Genomic DNA, 24,390 nt, shown 5'->3' on the forward strand with positions numbered 1-24,390 from the left:
ACTTCAATCAGGTTGTACTCAGGGATTGCTTTTTGGGTGTTTTGGGCTTTAGTTTTGAGGTGTTGGTGGAGTGATAGAAGAGAATTCAGATTTTTAATATTGACCTGACTCCTGTTGTTGTGTATCCCAGGATTTATCTGCCAGAATTTGAGCAAGGGATTGGCAAGATTCCCTCTATACTTGGTGAAAACATTGTGACTTCCACCTTAAACCTTTTTCTGCTCCAGAGCCAAGGATGCTTGTGTCTGCAAGGGCAGGAGGATTTAAAAATTACAGCTGTGGTCCTCAAAAAGTGCCGTGGAAGGTTTTTTACTCACCGTGTTCAACTTTGTCCTGACTCATTGTCCTGGGGCAGCAATGAGGATGTGCAGGATGGGCGTAAGAGCTGCGTGTCCCGAGCCAGCTCTGATCCCTGAAAATCCCTCTCCTGGAAGGGACAGATGGCTTAGACCAGTCTGGGTGGGGCAAGAGGCCACTGGCAGCTGGGCTGGGTGAGGAATTGTGTGTCCAGCAGGAGCAGGGCAGGGATTGTCCCTCTGCGATGAGGTCCCTCGAGGGCTGTGAACAGTTCTGGTCCTGCAGGAGAGACCTGGAGGGGCTGGAGCGTGTCCAGGGCAGGGAAGGGAGCTGGGAAGGGGCTGGAGAATTCCTGAGGGAGCTGGGAAGGGGCTGAGCCTGGAGCAAAGGAGGCTCAGGGGGGACCTTGTGGCTCTGCACAGCTCCTGCCAGGAGGGGACAGCCGGGGGGTCGGGCTGTGCTGCCAGGGAACAGGGACAGGAGGAGAGGGAACGGCCTCAGGCTGGGCCAGGGCAGGCTCAGCTTGGACAGCAGCAGGAATTTCCCCATGGAAAGGCTGCTCAGGCCTGGGCAGGGGCTGCCCAGGGAGCTTTGGAGTGTCCATCCCTGCAGGTGTCCCCTGGAGGTGGCACTCAGAGCTCTGGGCTGGGGACAAGGTGGGCATGGGGCACAGCTGGGACTGCATGGGCTGGGAGGGCTTTTCCAGCCCCAGGGATCCTGGGATTCTCTGATTCTGGGAAGTTGGCTGATTTTGCACTCCAGCTCTTTCCAGAGGTGGGACAGGGACCCCAACTGACCATGGGGACATCCCAGCCCCTGTGGTGTCATGCCCAGTCTGTAAAACCGGGGAACAAGGAGGGAGAAGGGGGGGATATTCCCTCCATGTCTCTTTGTTTTGTTTGTTTGTTTGGATTTCATTATTTTTGCATTCCACTCTTAATTAAGCTTAATGAATGTACAAAGTAAAATGATGAAATTTATTCACATCAAAAAGTCATGGCAGGAACACATCTTGGTGTTCCTGGGGAGCTCTTTCTCAGCAAGTTCCTGATAAGGAGAATTTTGCAGTGTTGCTTTGAAGCCCTTATTCAAATGTGTTGTGGTTGGGAGAAGAGTTGGAGTTTCTGGAGTTTCAAGGAAGGTGTTTAATTAATTCTGAGGTTTAACTGATTCTGAATTGATTCTGCCTGGAAGGTTGAGGACTCTCCATCCCTGGCAGTGCCCCAGGCCAGGCTGGACACTGGGGCTTGGAGCAGCCTGGGACAGTGGGAGGTGTCCCTGCCATGGCACTGGATGATCCCTAAATCCCTTCCAACCCAAACCCTTCTCTGACGTTGTGGCCAATTGTTACTTTCACTGTTTCTACTAATAAACCATTGAAACGTCCCTGAATCATGGAGGATTTGGTTACTGTTTATTTCAGATTTTAAAGACACCTTTTTAGGCTTCTTTTTAGAAATTCTCAAGAATTTCAGCTCTCTAAAATGAATTAAATTCAGTGTTGGGATAGATGTTTTAATTTAAAAGTGATTTGGTATTTATAGAGTACTCGTATTCCTTAGATTTAAATTTAATTTCTTTTATAATTTACTTTGATCTTAAAAGATGAGTTAAAAATTATCAAAATCCATCATGGAATTTAGATTCTTTGAAGAAGAAAGGTGGATTTGGGAACAGAAGAGTTCAGGCATCACTTTGAGTTTAAAAGTTGCTGCTTCCTCTTCATCCAGGTCCATGGGCTTTGTATTCTCTTCTGGTTCTTTGGCTTCCACACCTTCCAGATGCTAATTAAAATCTATTTTCAGGATGGGGTGTACATTCTAACTCAGAAGCAATATTGATCACTTCCCCCCAGGTTATTTTTGGTGACATGCCTGCTGTAACTTTCTATTTGCCATTTCTGGAATGGTCTCTCCTGCTTCTGTGTTCACTCAGTGTGGGGTGGGAGCATGGAAAGGTTGTCATGGTCAGGAGCACCTGGGGTTTCCCGTTTGTCCTTTATTCTGTCTTAGGAAAGTTGTTCTATTGTAGATACAGAACCCTCTGTCCCTGCATCCTGCTGTCCCTAAAATGATCCAGGTCTGGGGCTCCAAGAAAGGTGTGGGAATGTTGGGATGAGCCAGGCTAGGAGAGCTGGGGGGGGCTCACCTGGAGAGGAGAAGCTCCAGGGAGAGCTCAGAGCCCCTGCCAGGGCCTGAAGGGGCTCCAGGAGAGCTGGAGAGGGACTGGGGACAAGGCCTGGAGGGACAGGAGCCAGGGAATGGCTCCCACTGCCAGAGGGCAGGGCTGGATGGGAGATTGGGAATTGGGAATTGTTCCCTGGCAGGGTGGGCAGGGGCTGGGATGGAATTCCCAGAGCAGCTGGGGCTGCCCCTGGATCCCTGGCAGTGCCCAAGGCCAGCCTGGACACTGGGGCTGGAGCAGCCTGGGGCAGTGGGAGGTGTCCCTGCCATGGCAGGGGTGGCTCTGGGTGGGCTTTAGGGTCCCCCCAAACCCAAACCAGTCTGGGATCCCCCCACCCCTGAACTTCCAGGCAGGTTTTGAGAGTTCTCCCATTCCCCCTGCTCCATTTCCAGCCAGCCTGCTCCAGCACAGCCCATTTTCCCCAAGGGTTCTCCCACATCTTCTCTTTCCTTGGAATACTGCATTTTTCTGGGTTTTGACCTTTCCTGACTGCCCTGAGTGGTTGTACCTGACTTGGGGCTGCTGCTCTGGGTTGTTGATGCTTTTACAGTAATTGCAGGGTTTTTAATAATTTTCACTAATAATTTCTAATGTTTTATTAAGTAGTAAATGTCAGCAATGAAATGGTTTTTCCCCTTAGTTTTGCTGCTTGGAATTGCAGCTTCCTTCTCAACATGGATTTTGCCTTCTTTGATTTCCACCTCAGTAAATAATCCCAGACCAACCTTTTGTAACTGCTGAGCAACCAAAAAAAGACATAATTTTATCCTGCTGTTACTACACTGAAGGGATAATCAAGTAATTGGGATGGACTTATTCCTGTTTATAATTTGGGATGTGCCCACTGACTTTAAATGCTTCCTGTTGGACTGAGCAAGTGGCCAGAAGAACTTGAGAACTGTCCTAGCCCTGATACTACTGAGGATTTGGTGTTTGCTTCCTTTTCTCTTTCCAATGACTCTTCTTGGAGGAGGTTTTGGTGGTTGACAAAGCTTTTTTTGTAGCCAGTGCTGGATTTTCTATCCCATGGATTTTTCTGGGGGAAATGAGATGGAAAAAGGAGCAGTGGAGCCGAGTCCTCTCACACAGCTCTGGTTCCAGGTGGGTGGCTCCTCGTTTTTTAGGAGGCATCAGCATTCCAAAGGCTTTGTTTCCACGTTTGGTTTGTCTCCAAGCTGCTCTCTGAGCTTCATGGCTGATGGTCATGCCTGAAGCCACTTTGCCACCAGAGAATTCCCATTTTTTCCTGGTTCCCCTTCCTTTATACCTGTCCTGGTTGCCAGGTGACTCCTGTGGGACTGATAGAACCCATGGGAGCGTTTTTGTTCCCTCTGATACACAGTGTCCCCTCAGGACAAGGTGGTTGGTGCTGCTTTGATGGTTCTTCCGGGGCATTTGTGGCTTTAATCCTGGGGGGAATGGATGGGGCACCCCCAGGTGTGCATGGAACAGCTTCCTGCTCTTGGGTGGGATTGTGCTGAGCTGACAGACTGTGAGGAGAGAGGGAGAGGCCAGAAACACAGAACTGCTGGGGTTGGAGAAGACCTTTAAGAAGATCCAGTCCAACCATGGACCAGCCCCAGTGGTGTGCTCACCTTTAAACCACATCCTCAGGGGCCACAACCCCACACTGCTGGGACACCTGCAGGGATGGGCACTCCAAAGCTCCCTGGGCAGCCCCTGCCCAGGCCTGAGCAGCCTTTCCATGGGGAAATTCCTGCTGCTGGCCAAGCTGAGCCTGCCCTGGCCCAGCCTGAGGCCGTTCCCTCTCCTCCTGTCCCTGTTCCCTGGCAGCACAGCCCGACCCCCCGGCTGTCCCCTCCTGGCAGGAGCTGTGCAGAGCCACAAGGTCCCCCCTGAGCCTCCTTTGCTCCAGGCTCAGCCCCTTCCCAGCTCCCTCAGGAATTCTCCAGCCCCTTCCCAGCTCTGTTCCCTGCCCTGGACACGCTCCAGCCCCTCCAGGTCTCTCCTGCAGGACCAGAACTGGACACAGGTTTTGAGGTAGGGCCAACTGAGGACAAAGTGCTCAGGGCGTCCCCTCACCTGTGGCTGGTGTGACACCTGGGGCTACGTTTGTCTTGGTGGGAACTGTGGAGTTAACAGGTTGAGAGCTTCTGGGCAGCTCTGAAATATGTGGGGGTGGAGGGGTGGGGAGTTTGGAGACAGAAGTCCTTTGGTTCCTTCTTCCAGGAGCCCTCAGCCCTGGCTGTCCCTGGCTGTCCCTGTGTGTCCCTTGTGTCCCTGTGTGTCTGTCCCTGTCTGTCCCTGTGTGTAGGAGGGCAGAGCAGGGCCCCAGAGCCACGGGCAGGGGCTGAGCCCAGCAATTCCCCTGCCCAGGAGGCACAACTTCTGCCCTGGGCAGGGACCGAGCTGGAACAGAGCCCGGAGAGGGGCTGCAGTCTCCTCCCTGGGACATTCCAGAATATCCACAATCCCATGGCCTGGGCTCTGGGATGATCCCAGGTGAGCTCTGTGGGCCCTGCCAGCCTGACCCTCGCAGGGTTCTGCACCTTTCTAGAGCAAGGTGACAACTTGTGACCGACTGATGTGGCCCGAGGCCACTGCCAAAGTTCCCCAGGGGTGAGAGCAGCTGGGAACGGCTCTGGTTTGCCCGTGGGGACAGGAGGGGTGTCCAGAGCTGGAATTCCAAACCAGCTCTTCCTCGTCCCCTCTGGAGCAGCAGCTCCCATTGTCTCCTCTTCCCTCCCCACGTCTGTGGGACTGGAATTAGAGCTGGGCTGTGGGACTGGAATTAGAGCTGGGCTGTGGGACTGGAATTAGAGCTGGGCTGTGGGACTGGAATTAGAGCTGGGCTCTGGGACTGGAATTAGAGCTGGGCTCTGGGACTGGAATTAGAGCTGGGCTCTGGGACTGGGATTAGTGCTGGGCTCTGGGACTGGAATTAGAGCTGGGCTCTGGGACTGGAATTAGAGCTGGGCTCTGGGACTGGAATTAGAGCTGGCTGTTCAGGAAAAAAATGTTGTGGCTCCCGAGCTGGGAGCCAGGCAGGCCCATTTCCTCTGTCCCCAAGTGGGCTGGCTCTGAGGCAAACCAAGGAACCTGTGTCTGTGGATCTCTTAGTTAGCAGAGTTCAGCTTATTTTTAGTTTGGGTGATGGCTTTAGGCAAGCCAGGACAAACCATGGCAATTTTGGGAGAGGGAGAATGAGAGGCATTATAGTGACAAGCTTTCCAACCCAACAATTAGTTGATGTTTTCAGAGCATGGCCACAAGTGGGGAAGGCTGCAAATTTTACAATCCTGAATGTAGAAATCTGTGGCTTTCTTTTCTTGTTCTTTATCTCTGGTTTTGTTTTTAAATACATGGGGCTCAAATCTTTGGCTTCGTTGTGTTTAGGAACTGTACCTCATGTTGGCCTTGCAGCCACTCGGAGAATGTGCTGATCCCTGGGCATGTGGAAAAGAGACAAAAAGCTTCTGTGTCACTTGAGGGGTGAGGGATGGAGGGCAGGGAGTTTACCCAACAACATTTAATTGAATTTAATTTAAATCTGCATGGTGGTTAAGAAGGGTTTGTCATTGCTCTCCACAACTCCCTGAAATGAGGTTGTGGAAGGGCTGCTAGAGCTCCAGGAGCCTTTGGACCACGCTGCCAGGGACAGAATGGGATTGTTGGGCTGTGCTCAGGGCCAGGAGCTGGATCAGTGCTCCCTGTGGGTCCCTTCCAGCCCAGGATATCCTGTGCTTCCCTAAGTGTTACACAGGTGCAGTGCAAATAAGGATGTAAATGATATATATCATTTCTATGTAATGGTGCTAATTGCTGTCTCCATATGGATCTGTTTTCCCCACACTGATTACTTGAAATATTAATGAACAACAGCGGTGCAAAGGTGCAAGGACCCCCAAACTGTTCCAAATCCATCATTTTCCTTTGGTAGGAGTATTGACTTGTGCAAGGCACAGACCCAGTGATTCCAGGTGAGTCAAATCCATGAACTCATCTTCTTTTTGCTGGGGCCTGACTTGGAAATGGCAGGAAATTTTGCTGAGGAATTGCCTGCTCCTAAAAATTCTCTCCCTCAATGCTTCCACTTTGTCTTCTTGGGCTGCAGCACCCCCTCTCCAAGTGCTGAGCTGTGCAGGTGCAGGTGTCCTTTCCAGCACATAAAATACCCAGATTCCTATGAATTGCTCACTTTTTCTTTCTTTCTTTTCAAGCCTGAGACAGCTGCCGTGCTCAAACGCACCGTTGAGGCTCTGATGGAGAGAGGAGCCATCGTGAGGAACCTGGAAAATCTGGGGGAGAGGTCTCTGCCTTACAAAATCTCCAAGCACAAGCAGCGCCACAAGAGAGGAGGGTATGTGGTGATGCCTTCTTAAATCCTGTCAGTGCTGCTCCTGGAAAATGGGCATCAGGACCTTTGGTCTTCCTGGTGCTTTTTGGGTCGCAGGTGGGACCTGGGAGGGCTCTCAGCAAGGTGCTGGGTGGTTGCTGGGGGCTGTGTGTCCTGCTTGGAGTGGTTTGCGTGTTTTATTCTGAGCGCTGTCACTTCTGTGGTGGTGTTTGCACTGCAGAACCTTCCCCAACATAAACAATATTACTATTTTTTTAAATAACTATTTTTAGGCTGTTTTCTGATAAAGCTCAAGTTAATCTGCTAGTTGGCAGGATGGGTTCCTTTCCTCCAGTGTTAATAATTAACATGGGAGGAAAATGCCCTGTAAGTGTTTCTTGTAGTGTGTAAAGTGCCCTTGGTTGTGTTTCTGATACAGTTTTGGGGTTTGATGAAGTCCAGAATCATGGAATGGTTTGGGTTGGGAAGGATTTTAGGGATCATCCCATTCCTACTCTTGCCAGGGCAGGGACACCTCCCACTGTCCCAGGCTGCTCCATCCCCAGTGTCCAACCTGGCCTTGGGCACTGCCAGGGATCCAGGGGCAGCCCCAGCTGCTCTGGGAATTCCATCCCAGCCCCTGCCCACCCTGCCAGGGAACAATTCCCAATTCCCAATCTCCCCTCCAGCCCTGCCCTCTGGCAGTGGGAGCCATTCCCTGGCTCCTGTCCCTCCAGGCCTTGTCCCCAGTCCCTCTCCAGCTCTCCTGGAGCCCCTTCAGGCCCTGGCAGGGGCTCTGAGCTCTCCCTGGAGCTTCTCCTCTCCAGGTGAGCCCCCCCAGCTCTCCTAGCCCCTCACTGAAGGGTGTTTCATGGAAATAATCCTGTGTTTTATGGAAACACAATAAATGGGAATTAGCACTGGGCTGCCCCACAGTGCAGAGGGAGGTGCTGCAGGCTCCATCCCCTGCCCAGGGTGGTTTTGCTCCTTGAGGCCACCTCTGAAATGGCTGCTGCCTCTCCCAAGGCCTGGGAGATGTTGCTAAGCAACCCCCACTGCTGGGGCTGCCTAATCCAAATAACAATTAACGAGATCTCCGGATCCTGCAGGAGCTTGGCCAATCCTGCTCTTCCTTGAGGGGCTCTGGGGAAGCTCAGGGGACTCCAGAGCTGCAAAGTCCTCCTTGGATCAACTCTCTAGGCATGACTCCTGGTTTCATTCCCTCTTCTGAGCACCTTGTGGTGCTCCTGCCAAATGGGAATGGTGAGAGCTGCCAGGGGAAGGGGGGATCTGCACCACACTCCTGTTCCATCAGCCTGGGGAAGAGGAACTTCAGGGAGACCTCAGAACCCTTCTAGAACTGTAAGGTGTCACACTACGACACGACATAACTCCTGCACTCACTCAAGATGCAAAAGAAGGAAAAGAGGAAGCTTTATTTCTGACTTTGCAATATACAGAATTCTAAAAGTGGCAGTGGATTGGAGGATGGAATTGCCACTTCCCCAACCACACTGGTCAAACCAACAGTCCACCAATTCTCTCCTCTCACAGAGAAGAATGCAAAACAGTCATTATTTACATGGCAGTGCGTGAGAACTCCAGTGGAAATATGTAAACATCAGAAGGCATAGAAAACTTTTAACAGAACTTTAAAACTTTTAAAAGAACAGGGCGACATTAAGGAACGCTTTAAAAAGGAAGGAAGGGGAATTTCTCCAAGAACATGTAGTGACAGACAGGGGGAATGGCTTCCCACTGCCAGAGGGCAGGGTTGGATGGGACACTGGGGAGGATTCCTCCCTGTGGAGGTGATGAGGCCCTGGCACAGATCCCCTGGAGAAATAGCTTCTCTTCATCTCTTCTCCAAAGTTCTGGAGATGCTGGCTCCTGTCTTCTGTTGAGGAACCCAAAACCTGACCTGCAGAAGTGCTGCCACCCAAGCCAAGAACTGTCATCCAACCTCCACTTCAGCACCCAAAATCAGTGGAATTCCATCCCTCTGCCGTAGCTCCCCGCTGGCACAAGGAGAGGAACACCAGCTCCTTGTTCTGCCCTTGGAAAAGGCTTTAATGATTATAAAATGCTTCTGCTCCGACAGCAGGATGAGGTAATCACTAATTCTGTCCCGAGACAAGAATTTCTCAGCTCCCATGGGCATGCAACAGGATTTCATCCTACATTGCAAAACTGGCAGGGTCAAGCATGGTTTGAAAAAAATCCCATATGGAGCAGGAGAGCAAAACAGGCACGGGCACAATGGCAGTGCCTGAAGTGGAGTCAGGGACTGGTTTGGGTTGGGAGGGACCTCAGAGCCCACCCAGTGCCACCCTGGCCATGGGGACACCTCCCACTGTGCCAGGCTGCTCCAGCCCCAGTGTCCAGCCTGGCCTTGGGCACTGCCAGGGATCCAGGGGCAGCCCCAGCTGCTCTGGGAATTCCATCCCAGCCCCTGCCCACCCTCACATGGAGGAAATTCTTCCTACTATTTGATCTAAACCTGTAATTTTTCACTTTGAGGCCATTCCCTGGGTCCTGTCCCTGCATTCCCTGGAAATTGTCTCTCTCCAGGTTTCCTGGGGCTCCTCCAGGCCCTGCAAGGCCACACTGAGCTCAGCCCAAAGCTTCTCCTGGGCAGGTGAACAATGCCAGCTGTGCCAGCCTTTCCTGCCAGCAGAGCTGCTCCATCCCTCTGCTCATCCTGGAGCCTCCTCTGGGCTCTCTGCAGCAGCTCCAGCTCCTCCCTGGGCTGGGACAGGGCTGGGGCAGCTCTGCAGGTTGGGTCTCAACTGAGCAGGGCACAATCCCAATCCCAATCCCAATCCCAATCCCAATCCCAATCCCAATCCCTCTCCTGATCCCCAGGTGGGCTCGGGGGGCTCTGAGATGGGGCAGGTCCAGCTCTCACCCCCCAGCACTTCCAAATCCTCCCAGAGATCTTTGAGCAAACCCCTCCTGTCTGCAGGGCCCTCAGAGCTGGTGGATTTTATGTACTGAGCAAAACAAGGTTTTAGTAACCAATAACTGCAACCTTCAAGCAGGGAACCACCAGATCAAAGCCACCTCCTCTGCTCCTCCTCCTCCTCCCAGGTCAGATGTCCCCAAATATTTCTCAGTCCCTCTTCCTGCCCTCCCTGGATGTGACAGGAACCTCGCCCAGATGCCCTGGATTGTTGAGAGGAGAAGGGATTGGGAGAGGTGCTCCAGGAAATGGTTTGTGCGCCTTTCTTTGGGATCACAAACCCCAGAGCCACGGCACGGGGAGGTTGTTGGCAGTGCCAGTGCCTGGGAATTCCAGAGGATTGGATTCCTGGAGATTTTCCTGTGGAATTTGCAGCTTTATGGACAGGCAGGGTGGATTCCTGCTGGGCCAGCCATTGTGTTTTGGGGAGTTGATCAGGAATTCTCACCCAGGAATTGCATTTTGGGGAGGTGATCAGGAATTCTCACCCAGGAATTGCATTTTGGGGAGTTGATCAGGAATTCTCACCCAGGAATTGAATTTTGGGGAGGTGATCAGGAATTCTCACCGAGGAATTGCATTTTAGGGAGGTGATCAGGAATTCTCACCGAGGAATTGAATTTTAGGGAGGTGATCAGGAATTCTCACCCAGGAATTGAATTTTAGGGAGGTGATCAGGAATTCTCACCCAGGAATTGCATTTGGAGAATTGATCAGGAATTGTCACCCAGGAATTGAATTTTGGGGAGTTGATCAGGAAATCTCACCCAGGAATTGCATATTGGGTGTTGATCGGGAATTCTCACCCAGGAATTGCATTCTGGGGAGTTGATCAGGAATTATCACCCAGGAATTGAATTTTGGGGAGGTGATCAGGAAATCTCACCCAGGAATTGAATTTTGGGGAGTTGATCAGGAATTCTCACCCAGGAATTGCATTTTGGGGAGTTGATCAGGAATTCTCACCCAGGAATTGCATTTTGGGGAGTTGATCAGGAATTCTCACCCAGGAATTGAATTTTGGGGAGGTGATCAGGAATTCTCACCCAGGAATTGAATTTTAGGGAGTTGATCAGGAATTCTCACCCAGGAATTGAATTTGGGGAGTTGATCAGGAATTCTCACTCAGGAATTGCATTTTGGGGAGTTGATCAGGAATTCTCACCCAGGAATTGCATTTTGGGGAGTTGATCAGGAATTCTCACCCAGGAATTGAATTTTGGGGAGGTGATCAGGAATTCTCACCGAGGAATTGAATTTTAGGGAGTTGATCAGGAATTCTCACCCAGGAATTGAATTTGGGGAGTTGATCAGGAATTCTCACTCAGGAATTGAATTTTGGGGAGCTGATCAGGAATCCTCATCCCAAAATTGCATTTTGGGGAGCTGATCAGGAATTGTCACCCAGGAATTGCATTTTTGGAGTGGATCAGTAATTCTCACCCAGGAATTGCATTTTGGGGAGTTGATCAGGAATTCTCACCCAGGAATTGCATTTTTGGAGTGGATCAGTAATTCTCACCCAGGAATTGCATTTTGGGTGTTGATCAGGAAATCTCACCCAGGAATTGAATTTTGGGGAGTTGATCAGGAATTCTCACCCAGGAATTGCATTTTGGGGAGTTGATCAGGAATTCTCACCCAGGAATTGAATTTTAGCGAGGTGATCAGGAATTCTCACCCAGGAATTGCATTTTGGGGAGTTGATCAGGAATTCTCACCCAGGAATTGCATTTTGGGAGTTGATCAGTGATAAGTCAGTTTTTGAGCCACCTTGTAAAATCAGCCAGTTCTACTTTACAGCAGCTGTAAAAAAATATATTTTTTTTTTAATAGGACAAAGTTAAATAGAAAATAAACGACTTTTCCAGATACCTCCCTAAGCTCCTGGACTTTCCATGAAATCCTGGAATCTTTTCTCCCTCCCAGCCAATTTCTAATTCTCCTCTGTCCCTTTTGGAGCAGGTTGGTGTGGAGTGGGACATTGGATAATCCAGAATATTCTACTTTTCCTTGGTCTTGGCTTATTCTGAATAAACTTAAGAGGCTTCTGTGAGAATTCAAATGAGTGTCTGGGGGGAGCATCTTGAATCTTCCAAAGCTTTTAATTTTTTTGCTTGTTTGAGGTTTTTAATATTTTTTAAGTTTATTTATTTTTTTAATTTTCCTGACTCTTAGAGCTTTAACTGATTCATTTTCCTATAGCATGTAGTTAGTTGGAGATTTGGGATGGACACTCAATTCTTGGACCTCCTGGCTGGTAAATTATATGAAAATTAATATAATTATATAAAATTTTATATATAATTATAATATAATTTAATAATTCAATTTTAATGTCTATAATTATAATTATATACATTAAATATTGTTATTTAATGTATTAAAAATTAATTTATTAATTTAATTAATTTATATAATTTAATTATATAAATTACATATAATTATATAAAAATAATATATAAATTTATTATATATAAATTACATATAATTATATAAAAATCAACGGAATGGGCCTTGGACTCAGCTGGGCTGCTGGAAGGTTCCCTGCCCACGGAATGATCTTTAACTTCCCTCCCAACCCAAACCATTCCATGATTTTCAGGGCAAAGCTTGTGCAGGTTTTGGTGGTGAATTTAGGGGTAGGGAAAGAGTTGAAGCAGAAAATACAAATTGATAAATCATCAGGAGGGATGGCTTGTCCTTAAAAAAGGGGTTTTTTTCCCTGAGCTCTGGAATGCTCCAGCATCATGTGGGTTTTTGGGGATATAAAGTGAATAAAGGCATGTTACAAACTTAACAATATCCAGGAGGCTTCGCAGAGAAAAGGAATTTTCTGGCAATTGCTGTGTAAAACAGATTTCTCCAAGCCTGCCAAGGGGGATTGTGACCCTCAGCTGTCACTGGCAGGAGCAGTTTTACTCTCCTCAGCCCTCAGACCCTACAAACAATGGGATTATCCTACAAACAATGGGATTATTCTCCCTCGGGAGATCCTGCTCATTGAGGACCTGTTAAAATTTAAGTTTTTCTTTTAAATGCATCTCTTTGGGCATCCTCCTCCTTTTGTTTTATTTTTTGTTTTGGAAGACGTGATACTGACCGTTTTTGCCTGTAGGTCATTATGAAAATTAAGTTTTGGGAATTGTGGGGATTCATTAAAGAATCAAACTTTTCAATCCCTGATTTACTGATCTTTAAACTGAATTAGCCACTCATTCACATTCATTTTATTCATAGTGGAACACGAATATTTTGGTTTTTAAGTATTTCAGAGAATGACTTGAAGTTGTAACAATTCATCTTGTGGCTGAATAAAATGTGCCAAGGACCAGGTTCCAGGTATGGAAATTTAAGGGGAGACTTGGAGCCTGACTTGCCCAGAATGTGAAAAACCAGGGGAAGAATGTACTTAAATAAAGATTCCCAACTTTTCTCTCCTGCTGGGCAACACATCCGTGCCAAGTATTTCTTCTACTCGCCACTACTTGTTATTAATGAGCTGCATTTCAGTTGCTTTGAAGGTGCTTGTTGGTTTTTTTTTGGTCCCAGAGGTGTTTCTGTCTGGCACAAACAAAAGCAAACTGATTTAAATAAGGTGTGTGCCAGCCTGTGAATGGAAGGAATGTTCAGCTCGGGCTCTGTTTGCTGTTTGAGATGCTCCAGAAGCACCAAGTCCCTCTCCAGGCTGGGGCTGGCTGAGGCCAGCAGAGCAGATCTGGTCAGGCCCGAGCTGGAGCAGATGCCAACTGGTTGTAAAGTGATAGTAGCACGCTGGGGGTGGCACTTTGTGGTTCCCCGTTTGCTCTGGCCCTGCCTCAGCCCCACCCTTGTGCCTCTCCGTGGCTCGGAGCAGGGCTCAGGGGGTGTTTGGGGTCAGCCTTGGGCTGGGGGTGGTTTTCACTTTGGAGATGATCCAAAGGCAGCTCCAAAACAACCTGTGAAAAAAAAATTAGGATTCACACATTCCTTTGGGAAGGTGATGGCTCCAAGGATTCTCTGAAGCTGCTGGAGCTGGGATGGGGGATTGGGGGAGGAACTTGGAATACTGGGGGCTGGAATTAAGAGTTTTTGGTGGTTTTTAGCATCCCTGCAGCATTGTTTGCATTCTTAACTCTGGAGCAAAGGTGATGGAGCTCAGCCTGCTCAGGGTTTGGGAACTGATGGAGCACCAGGGCCTTTCCTTCTCCTTGGTTTTGGGAAGTGTGGGATTCCCTCTGTTACATCTGCCTGGGACACAGGAATGTTTTCACCTCACCACGCTTTTAAAATTTCATTCACTTCATTTTATTGAGTTGCACATTTATTTCTCTGGAAGTGCCCAAGGCCAGGTTGGACACTGGGGCTTGGAGCAGCCTGGCACAGTGGAAGGTGTCCCTGCCATGGCACTGGATGAGTTTCAATTCCCTTCCAACCCCAACCATTCCATGACTTACGAGTTCTCCAGCAAAGCTCTGATTATTCATAACAATTTCCATGTTCTATTTGCCAGTTTTTCTTTGCCTTGTTGTTTTTTTTTTTCTTGCTTTCAAATCCGATTTTGAAAAGATGGCAATTTTCTTTTGTTATTTGCTTGCTTTGCCTCTTCATCTTTTTGTTTTGCTCTTCACTCACAGTTGTCTCCTCAGCCCCCGTGTTCTCTGAAATAGCAAACCCAAGGCTTGCTTTTGTTCTTGCTGAACTGCATTTTGGGAATTTATCTGGAATTACCACCCAGGACTTGCATTTGGGGAGTTGATCAGGAATTCTCACCCAGGAATTGCATTTGGAGAATTGATCAGGAATTGTCACCCAGGAATTGCATTTTGGGAGTGGATGAGGAATTCTCACCCAGGAATTGCATTTTGGGTGTTGATCAGGAATTCTCACCCAGGAATTGCATTTTGAGAGTTGATCAGGAATTCTCACCCAGGAATTGCATTTTGGGAGTTGATGAGGAATTCTCACCCAGGAACTGCATTTGGAGAATTGATCAGGAATTCTCACCCAGGAATTGCATTTTGGGGAGTTTATCAGGAATTGCATTTTTGGAGAGGTGATCAGGAATTCTCACCCAGGAATTGCATTTTGGGAGTTGATCAGGAAATCTCACCCAGGAATTGCGTTTTGGGGAGTTGATTAGGAATTCTTACCCAGGAATTGCATTTTGGAGAGTTGATCAGGAATTCTTACCCAGGTATTGCATTTTGGGGAGTTGATTAGGAATTCTCACCCAGGAATTGCATTTTGGGGAGGTGATCAGGAATTCTCACCCAGGAATTGCATTTTGGGAAGTTTATCTTCACACGTGCCTGGGGGATTTTCTGCAGGAGGTGAATTCCAGGGTCCCTGAGGATCAAGGGGTACACAACAGCATCCAAGGTCTCAGGAGGCAGAAATTCCAGGCGGCTTTGCCAGAGCACCTGCCCAGGAAAGGCTCTTGTTTCCAGAACCTAAACCAGCAGGAATGGATGGTTATTGAGAGGAATAATTCAATAACTGACCAAGGAATCATGGAATGGGTTGGGCTGGAAGGGATCTTGAAAAGCCCATTCCGTTCCACCCCGACACCTTCCACTCTCCCAGGCTGCTCCAAGCCCCATCCAACCTGGACATTTCCAGGCATGAGGAATCCACAACCTCTCTGGACACCCCCTTTTTTTGACTCTGGTGGAAACATTTCCATTTGAATTTTCTTACATGTTCAGGCTTTGCCTCTCCCCACAAAGCAGCTGAGCTTTGGAAGTTGCACAATTCATTTTTAAGCCTTCTGCTTGTGGCAGGATGAAATTTTCCATGTGGATGGGAGAGGTTGAAGTGCCCTCTGATCATCCCCACCGCCTGGGTGTAATTTGATTGCCTTGATTTGTAGGACTGAAATAATGGGTACCTGTCAGAAATGTTCTCTGGAGCGTTCACAGGTTTGAACAACCCTCTCCCCACCCTTTATTGAACCCAAATTATGCAGAGTTAATATTTTTTCTTTATTCTCCAAACATGTTTGGCCTCGCTCAAGTCGAGCCTCTTGATGCTTTTCATGGCTCTTGAAGACCAAAGAGAGCAAAACAAAAACAGATGAAAGGAGCTGCAATTTTCCCTTACTTAACCTCCCCCCAAAATAAATTTAAACTTAATGCCCAACCCAACTTGTTGTTGCTGTTTGGATTTTAGAACATCTTGAGCTGTTTGGGCGAAAAGGTGTCTTGGCTCTGCAGTGCAGTTGGATGAGAACAAAAGCAGCTGGAATATTTGTGGATTTATGGACATTTGAAGTATTTTCTGCTCAGCTGGTTGTCTTCTTCCACTAGATGGGGCTTTCTTCATTGATGAGTTGAACCATTACTGAGCCTTCAAATTCTTTTCCCCATGTAAGTGTGGATGTGCCTCAAGGATCAAAGCCCTGAAATGTTTGGGATGTTTTTTCCTTTCCACCTTACCTGTGGAGGTGCCCTTTGGAATTTTGGTGCTTTTTAGAGGCTTTGAGCAAAGCTGGTGACGTGGAGGCACCAGAATCCACCAAATCCTGTGGCTTCCTTGTGCAAGCTCCTTGACTGAGTGTGGTGGCCACTGGACTTGGTGGGGTGGCAACCAGCCACCATTTTGTCGGGGGGGGGGTTGACTTTAATTTTAATTTCTTTTTTAAAATTATCTTTAAATTAATGAAATATCTTTCCATGATTTAATTAGCTGAACAACAGGTGCCTGTAGATGGAATGTGGGAAAAGCCATTCCTGGGGCTGTGGATGTATCTCCCCCCAAGCTCTCTGTGGCTCATTCCCATCATTGCTGTGGCACAGTTTGGTCACAAAAGTCCAACTTTTGGCTTTGATCTGGTCCTTCCCAGATTTTCAAGGAACTTCCACTGCCATACTTTTAAAAGCTAAAGGCAACACTTGTCCTGGTCCTTCTGACAATCCTGATCATGAGCTTGCCCTGCTGAGGAGGGGCAAAGCAAATTCCCCCATTTCCATGGTCCTAAAAATGAACATTCAGGTAGCAAAAAAAAAAAAAAAAAAATATATTTTTTGTGGAATTACCTTAATGAGGACAACGCGGAGCTCCTCCTGCACCTGCTGTGGTTTCCTCCAGGTGTTTTCTGCTCCTTTCACCTCTGCTGTTCCTCAGAACATCTTCTTTCCCTTGAATCTTCCACCTTCACACAAGGGAGACATTTTGGGGCCAAAACCTTGGGACCCCACAGCCTCTTCCAAGGCCACCACATCTTCACTGTTCCCCTCGGCTCAGAGTTGTATTCCAGGAGGGTTTCAAAGGGAATTTTCATCCAGGATCCTTGAAGTCCTACCCTGGCCATCTGAAAGCAACAGATTTGAGCATCCTTAGCACTCAAGGTTCAATCAGTTTCTGTTTTGAATATGGTAAATTCCAGAAATGAAACCTGGCTCTTTGTTTTGCCCTCTTTTTTTTTTATTTCCCTCATATACAAAGGCACGTCCTCTTTTATTTGAGACCATCTTATATTTTAATTTCTTTTGGAGTTAATGCATTGTTTTAATGTGTTCCAGTCTGCTCCCCTGCATTTAAATCATCCTTGTGTTTGCAGTCAAGCAGGAGGACAAAAATAACTGTGGGCTCATCGTGAATCAGTGGAATTTTCCTGCATTTCTCCCCTGGTGACTCCTAGAGAGCACAAATGCTTTTTGCATTTCTGTTTGCAAGAACGAGGTGGTTTCCCTGCTGCATTCCTGTATTTTTCCCTGGCTTTGTCTCTCTGGGATTTGGGGTTGTTTACTCCACAAACAGCAGCGTTGTGGGGTCATAGACCACTGCCTGCAATGAAGGTTTGAGGGTTTAAAAACCCCCGTGGCCTCCTGGCAGCTGATTTCAGCATGGAGATTTGAGGGGAAGGGGTTCAGATCTCCTCAGGGATGTCATTGTCCATTGTCTTGCTCATTGTTTATCCAGCCCTTCTTTCTTTCCTGAAGAAATCAAAATTATTTTTTTTTATTCTGCTTCTTTCTCCCTTCTCTCTCTTTTTTTTTGTTTTGTTGTGGCAGGGGGAAGCAACCTTGCTCACGTTGGAGAGAGGTGGTTGTTTTTGAAACCCCACGTTTTTCCCAGTGCGTGCAATTTTGATAAAATACCTTTTCCTGAGAGGAGTCAGAAAGATCTGCTGGAACAGCTCATCCTCCCTTCCCCCCCTTCTCCTTGGCTTATCAACAGTGCGTCAGTGGAAATTTCCACCCTTTGCTAATGGCAGAGAAAGCACAAAGTTGCAAAGCAGCTTTTGGAGGGAAGGAGGGGGGAAAAAAACCAAAAAAAACCCCAAAACCCAAAACAAACCAAAAAACAACCCTCTTGCCGTTTTAGGAGCACTATGAAGAGCAGCAGATGAGAGCTGGGCAGAAATGGAATTAAATTCTGGATGCAGAGCGGGGATGGCAGTGGGATCAGTGCGAGGGAAGGGGGCAGGAATCACCAGCTGGGATTGCTCCCCGCATCCTCCCTCCTGCTAGGTGAGAGGACTTGGAAGGCTGCTTCCCAAGGAGGAGAGTTCAAGTGTCATCTGCTGAATTCACCAGTGGATTGTAATGGCTTTACCAGAGAATCCCACATCCCCAGATTTTGGGTGGTGCATCCTTGGATCCTGCTGGGCTGCACTTCCACAAAACTGGCCAGGCTGGAGAATGGTCCCTGTCCCTAAACTCCAGCCCTGGTGGCATCTCTGCATCCTGGAGCCCACAGAGCAGTGGGAAGCCGAGTTGCCCAAAAGCCAAATTTTGTTGCTGTGGGGATTTGCGAGGAGGAGCGAGCCCAGCAGAATTCCTCCAAATCCCTGGGGCGATTCCTGCAGCTCAGGCACCCTGGAATGCTGGGCTGGCATGGGCTGGCACTGCTCCCTTGGCTTCAGGGACACCCAGGCACAGCCCATTCCAGCTGGGCACCTCTCCTGCCTCAGGATTAGGGGTGTCATGTGGGTTTTTTACTGTCCTACCCCTCCCATAAGGAATTCTGGACTTTCTGGAAAGGATTTGGGGATGAGTTGAGACTGTTACGTGGATGCTGGTGTGACATCAGGGTGCTGGCTGAGGAAAAGTGTTGTTCCCATGTTTTCCAGGGGTGGATTCTGCAACCCAGCAGCGCTGCCTGAGTCATTCCTGGCCCCATGGGGCTCTTGGGGTGCAATATTTGGGATGTGATGCAAAAAGCTGAACCCAGTGCAGCCTGAAGGGCACGAGCAGGGCTTGTTCACAGCCCCACCTCCTGTATTTCCCCTTCAGATTCCCAGTTCCCTCCTGGCCTTGGGGACTTTCCCTCCAAGATCTCCTTTGTGAACATGGGGTGCTCCTGCTGTAGTTGACTAAGGAAGAATCCAAAATTCCTGCAGAGCAAATTCCTCTCTGTCGGGGGCAGTTTTGAGATGAAACTGGGGTGTCTGATCCTGCTTGGACATTTTGTCTTCATTTAAATGATGTCACTTTTGGTTGTGTGGTGCTCCATGGGGAGGTGGGCTTGGAGAAATGTGGGATACTGGAATGGTTTGGCTTGGAAGGGACCTCAGTACCCATCCATGGAATAGTTTGGGTTGCCAGGAACACCTCCCACTGTCCCAGGCTGCTCCCAGCCCCAGTGTCCAACCTGGCCTTGGGCACTGCCAGGGATCCAGGGGCAGCCCCAGCTGCTCTGGGAATTCCATCCCAGCCCCTGCCCACCCTGCCAGGGAACAATTCCCAATTCCCAATCTCCCATCCAGCCCTACTCCCGTGAACTGTTGTGAATGAACCAGCACTGCCAATAAAGCTGGAACCAGAACTTTGGTTCCTTCCACCTTCTCTGGTTTGGAGGGACAATTTCCAAGGGCTGGAGGGACAGGACACAGGGAATGGCTTCCCACTACCAGAGGGCAGGGCTGGCTGGGATATTGGGAAGGAAGTGATGCACAGGATATGTTGTGTCCCCTAGAACACCCCTTTGCTCCCTCAGGTGTGCTGGAGCTGGAAAAACCTCCTGGAAAACTCCAGCTGAGCTCCTGAAGAAGCTGCAGATCTTCAGGAAAGGGATTTATTGCAGAAATTACTTTGGTTATTGAGAGATCAGTGGGGAGCCATGTTCTGCTCCTTCCAGGGTGGCGGTGGCTGTTTCCTCATGGATGTCAGGAGAGCTTTGGAGACACCAAAGGGTTCCCTGGGGATCTGAGACCTGGGACAGGGACAGCACCAGGGAGCAGCTGGGGCTGGGCCAGGAGGGATTTAGGTTGGATTTTAGGGAAAGGTTTTTCCCCAGAGGGGGCTGGCACTGCCCAGGCTCCCCAGGGAATGGGCACGGCCCCGAGGCTGCCAGAGCTCCAGGAGCCTTTGGACAGCGCTGCCAGGGATGCCCAGGCTGGAGTTGTGGGGGTCTGGCACTGGGGGATCCCTGGGGGTTTATTCCCACTCAGGATATTCCATGGTTCAATTCCCACTCAGGATATTCCATGGTTCAATTCCCACTCAGGATATTCCATGGTTCAGTCCCACCAAGGTCAGCAGTGCTGGATGCTCAGCAAGCCCCAGCAGACTGAAGATTTAAGCCGTGTTCACATCTCAGATGTGATTTGGGATAAATCCACCTCTTTTTGCTTTTTTTTTTTTTTTTTAATATTTATTTTTCCCATTTCCATTCAGCTCCGAGGCAGAGCTTTGCAGGAAGGAATCTCTGTGTGTGTGGATGAGCTTGAGATGGTTCCCACTGGCATCTGTTCCCCAAAAAACCCATCAGGAATTCCAGGAAGGAGCTGCTCCTGCCATCCTGCCTTGTCTTAAAAACTGCCAGGATGTGGAGATGGATGGAAGAGAAAAAGCAAAATCCTCAACCTCTGTTAGAATCTGTTAGAATCTGGGCCTGTAAGCCAAGGCTTAGAATTAAACATAAGATTTGATCTAAGGCCTTAGAAAAACCTTCCAAACTTAAGTGTTAAAAGTGAGAATGTAAATTTATAGTTTAAAATAGAAACACATTAAACTAACTAAAAGAAGGTTTAGAGTTTTGGAGTTTAAAATATTTTTTTTAAAGCTACAAAAAGAAACAAAGAAATTAGAATACAGTACTATAAGTTTCTAATAAGTTACTATGTTTCTAATAAATTTCTATAAGTTACTAATCATAACGTGATTAGCTAAGAAATCTTACACTGTAACGTAAGTCCACAAGACAAAATATTTAAAGATTAAATAAAAAACAAATATCCTCGTTAGCAATATTTTATTAATCAATAGATCCTTTAAAAATCTTGTAACTAAAAGTCTTACAGCCTTCTGAACCGTACTGTAAAGATGTGAGCTGAACTCACCCTTCCTGTCTATATAGAACATAAAAAAATAAATCACATCATCAACAACAATTCAAAAATCCCATCTCTAACTTATTCAAAACTCCTTCAAACATCCCCATAAATCTCCTTGGGTCAGCAGTGCTGGACAGGGCTCTGGGAGTGTTGGGACAACATTCCCAGGGAAAAACTGGGATTGTTGGGGGTCTGGGCAGAGCCTGGATGATCCTGTGGCACATCTTCCAGCTCAGGATATTCCATGATTCCAACAGGGTTCAATTCAGCTTTTCATCACTGAAATCAAGCTAACGCTCAGCTTTTATTTGAAACGATCCAGGGACCAAAATGTGAGAAAAAACTTGGGAATTCTCATTTTAACAAAAACACCACAGGAGCAGAAAATACTTAGGAACTCTCATTAAAAAAAAAAAAAAGCCCAGAAGATTTCCTTGAATTGCAGCCCAGGTATTTTGGATTTTGTTCTTGCCCAGGTTTTTTGGTTGATTTTATCCAGCCCAGGTATTTTTTTGGTTGATTTTGTTCTTGCCCAGGTGTTTGGGTTGATTTTGTGCCAGCCCACGTATTTTGGTTGATTTTATTCTGCCCAGATATTTTGGTTGATTTTATTCCTGCCCAAAAATTTTGGTTGATTTTGTCCAGCCCAGGTATTTTTTTTTTGGTTGATTTTGTTCCTGCCCAGATATTTTGGTTGTTTTTATCCAGCCCAGGTATTTTTTGGTTGATTTTGTTCTTGCCCAGGTGTTTTGGTTGATTTTGTCCAGCCCAGGTATTTTTATTTTTTTTTTTTGGTTGATTTTGTTCCTGCCCAGGAATTTTGGTTGATTTGGTGTGTTTCTCTTTGCAGGTATTTTCTGATAGACTTAGAGGCCCCCCCTTCCCTGGTGTCCCCCATGATGGATCATTTGGGACGGGACATTGATGTCATCAGGAGGGCTTTTATCAAACACCCCGTGGCCAAGGCAGAAGAATGCAGTGGCATCCTCCCAGTCAGCCCCGAGGAGAAACTCTCTGCCAAGAAAAACTGAAAATCCCAAATGTTTGAAACTGCTTTAACCCATTTTTTATTGGAAAAGAATTGTGATAAATCCTATCCATCAAAAAAATGAAAAAATCACTTTTGGGCATGGGATGTGTGTGGTCTGTCACAGTATCTTCATTATTGTAACAACTGAGGTTTCTTTTTGTTTAAAATAATTAGGATAGTTTTAATCTGTTTTAATCTGGGTGCTTATCTTGCTGTTTGACAGCTCTGCAAATTGATTTGATTTTCTCTCGGAGCATTACATTGATAATGAAGATTTCTCCAGCAGCAGGATGCTATAAATAGCATTTTTTTTCCCAGAGATTACTCCAGAATATGGATATTTACATGAGAGATTAAGAAGTCTGCAGTGTAAATACAGAAATCTAGGATGTGATTTGGTGGGGTTGTTTTGGGGGGGAAAAGGCAATAAAAGTGTGATTAAAAGTAAAACCTGACACTTTTTTTTTTTTTTAATTAAGTATTAAAAATTCCCAAATCTTTCACTGCCAAAAAGCCACCTCATGGTCCTGAAGGTAAGCAATGTTCAAAACACAGGTAAAAATTCCTTTTTAGGTAAGGCCAGAAAATTCCAGGTGGGAATTGGAGATTGCCAAGCTTTTGTAGGAGCAGGAGAATCAAAGCTGCTTTGTTTTGCCATCAAGTGGATGTTTGAAACTGGGAAAAAACATCAGAATATTGTGTCCATGTGTCTTTTTTGCCTTTGTTTTGTTGAAAACAGGAGGAAAATCAATGATATGATTAAAGACCTCCTGCTCTCTGATGTAAATCCAGTGGTTGAATCATTCCTAGGGGGAGTTTGTGCTCTTTTTTTTTTTCCTTAGATGTGGAATTTTGGGAAGGAAAAGAAACCAGTTCTTCTGAATTTCTTTTTTTTTTTTTTTTCTAATGCATCAGGAAAAAAAAACCATTTTATTTTTCTCTACATCTTCCTTTAAGAGTCATGAAAGTCTGGATTTGTGGGGTTTGTTTGTTTGGGAATATTTTCATCATGGGCTTTTTAAAATTTAATTTTGATCTTCCTTTTTCTTTTAATTCTCTTTTTTCCCTATTTTATTTTTTCCTTTCTTTTAATTTTCTTTTTTTTTTTTCTGGAAAAATACACTACACACTCCCTGAAGCTGAATCTGTATTAGAGGTGCTTTTATTGCTGTGCTTGCTGCCTGCTTTCCTTATCCATGACTATTCCTGGTGGGACAGACCTGGCTCCCAGCCAGGGATGAGCTCAGCCAGGAGGAGCCTTGGATTTGGGAATCTGCCCCAGGTTTGGCTCCCTGAGCTGCCCTCACTGCTGAAAATTCACATTTTGGGTGTAAAAAGTGCCAGAATGTGTCTTACTCAGGGGTTTCTCCAAAGGTTTTCTTAAACAGAACTTGGACAGAAAGATTGGAGTTTAAAGGGATTTTGCCTCTAACCTGGAATTTGGATTGAGTAAGAAAGGGAATAACTAAGATTTCAGCTCCACTCCATGAAGCTCAGCAGAGGCTGTGAATGTAAAAATGTTGGGGTTTTTGTCCTTTTTCAGTTTCTTTGGTGTAGTTTTTAATTTTCCATTTCATTTGTCCCAATTTCAAGGTTGATCCCAGAGTCCCTGGGGCTGGAAACGCCCTCCCATCCCATGGAATCCCAGCCACGAGGTCCCCCCTGAGCCTCCTTTGCTCCAGGCTCAGCCCCTTATGCTGGAAGTCAAATATTACACAGAATTTTTATATTCCTGTTTTCCCACAGTAATTGAAATTGTCAGCAAGGAACTCTCCTGCCAAATTTTGTGGGTTTTTCTTTTTAAATTTACCCCAGTAACTTCTTTGAGATGTTGAGCACCAAAGCAGAATTAATGAGAACTACTCAATTTCCTCCTAAGAAAAGATTCTGTCACATTCTACATTAACATGGTGCTGGTTTTCAGTGCAGGACTGCAGATTTTTTACATTTTTTTGCAAATCCAACCCTTCGAAATCCAGTTAAAGCAACAAGATTCTCAATTATTATCCACGTAAAAGTCTCTCCAAGTCCACAGCATCCTTCAATAAGGCTTAAAAGTTGTTACATTCCCTTTTTTTTTTTTCTGGCGATCTGCTTGTATGAAACAATTCCTCTGTATGGGAACACTGGTAGTTCAGACTCCTCAATTCAATGGTGTGTATCAGCACGCTCTTAAATTTGAGGGATGCACAGCAGCAAGCCAGACTTCACACATGTTTAGTGCTCAATTTGTCGACAAGAGTCCTGACATTACTGATCATTTTCTCTACATGACTGTCTCTAGGACTTTTTAATTGTTGTCCCATTTTTTGGGGGTGGCAGGAGCGGGACTGCAGCGTGCTTGTCCCAGCCCTGGAGCT

At 47.0% G+C, this 24,390-nt stretch overlaps 1 protein-coding gene across 1 annotated transcript in view; it reads left to right on the forward strand.

The window, feature by feature from the left end:
- Positions 1 to 22,452, forward strand: part of MRPS6 (mitochondrial ribosomal protein S6) — a 45,485-nt gene extending 23,033 nt beyond the window's left edge. Inside the window, exons 2-3 of the mRNA XM_068179482.1 lie at positions 6,663 to 6,802; positions 21,851 to 22,452. Coding sequence (XP_068035583.1) covers positions 6,663 to 6,802; positions 21,851 to 22,031 — 321 coding nt within the window. The 3' untranslated portion in view covers positions 22,032 to 22,452. The remainder of the gene's footprint in view (positions 1 to 6,662; positions 6,803 to 21,850) is intronic.
- The last annotated feature ends 1,938 nt before the right edge of the window (positions 22,453 to 24,390 follow it).

Source organism: Anomalospiza imberbis, chromosome 2 (genome assembly GCF_031753505.1).
Source record: "Anomalospiza imberbis isolate Cuckoo-Finch-1a 21T00152 chromosome 2, ASM3175350v1, whole genome shotgun sequence".
Taxonomy (NCBI): Eukaryota; Metazoa; Chordata; class Aves; order Passeriformes; family Viduidae; genus Anomalospiza; species Anomalospiza imberbis.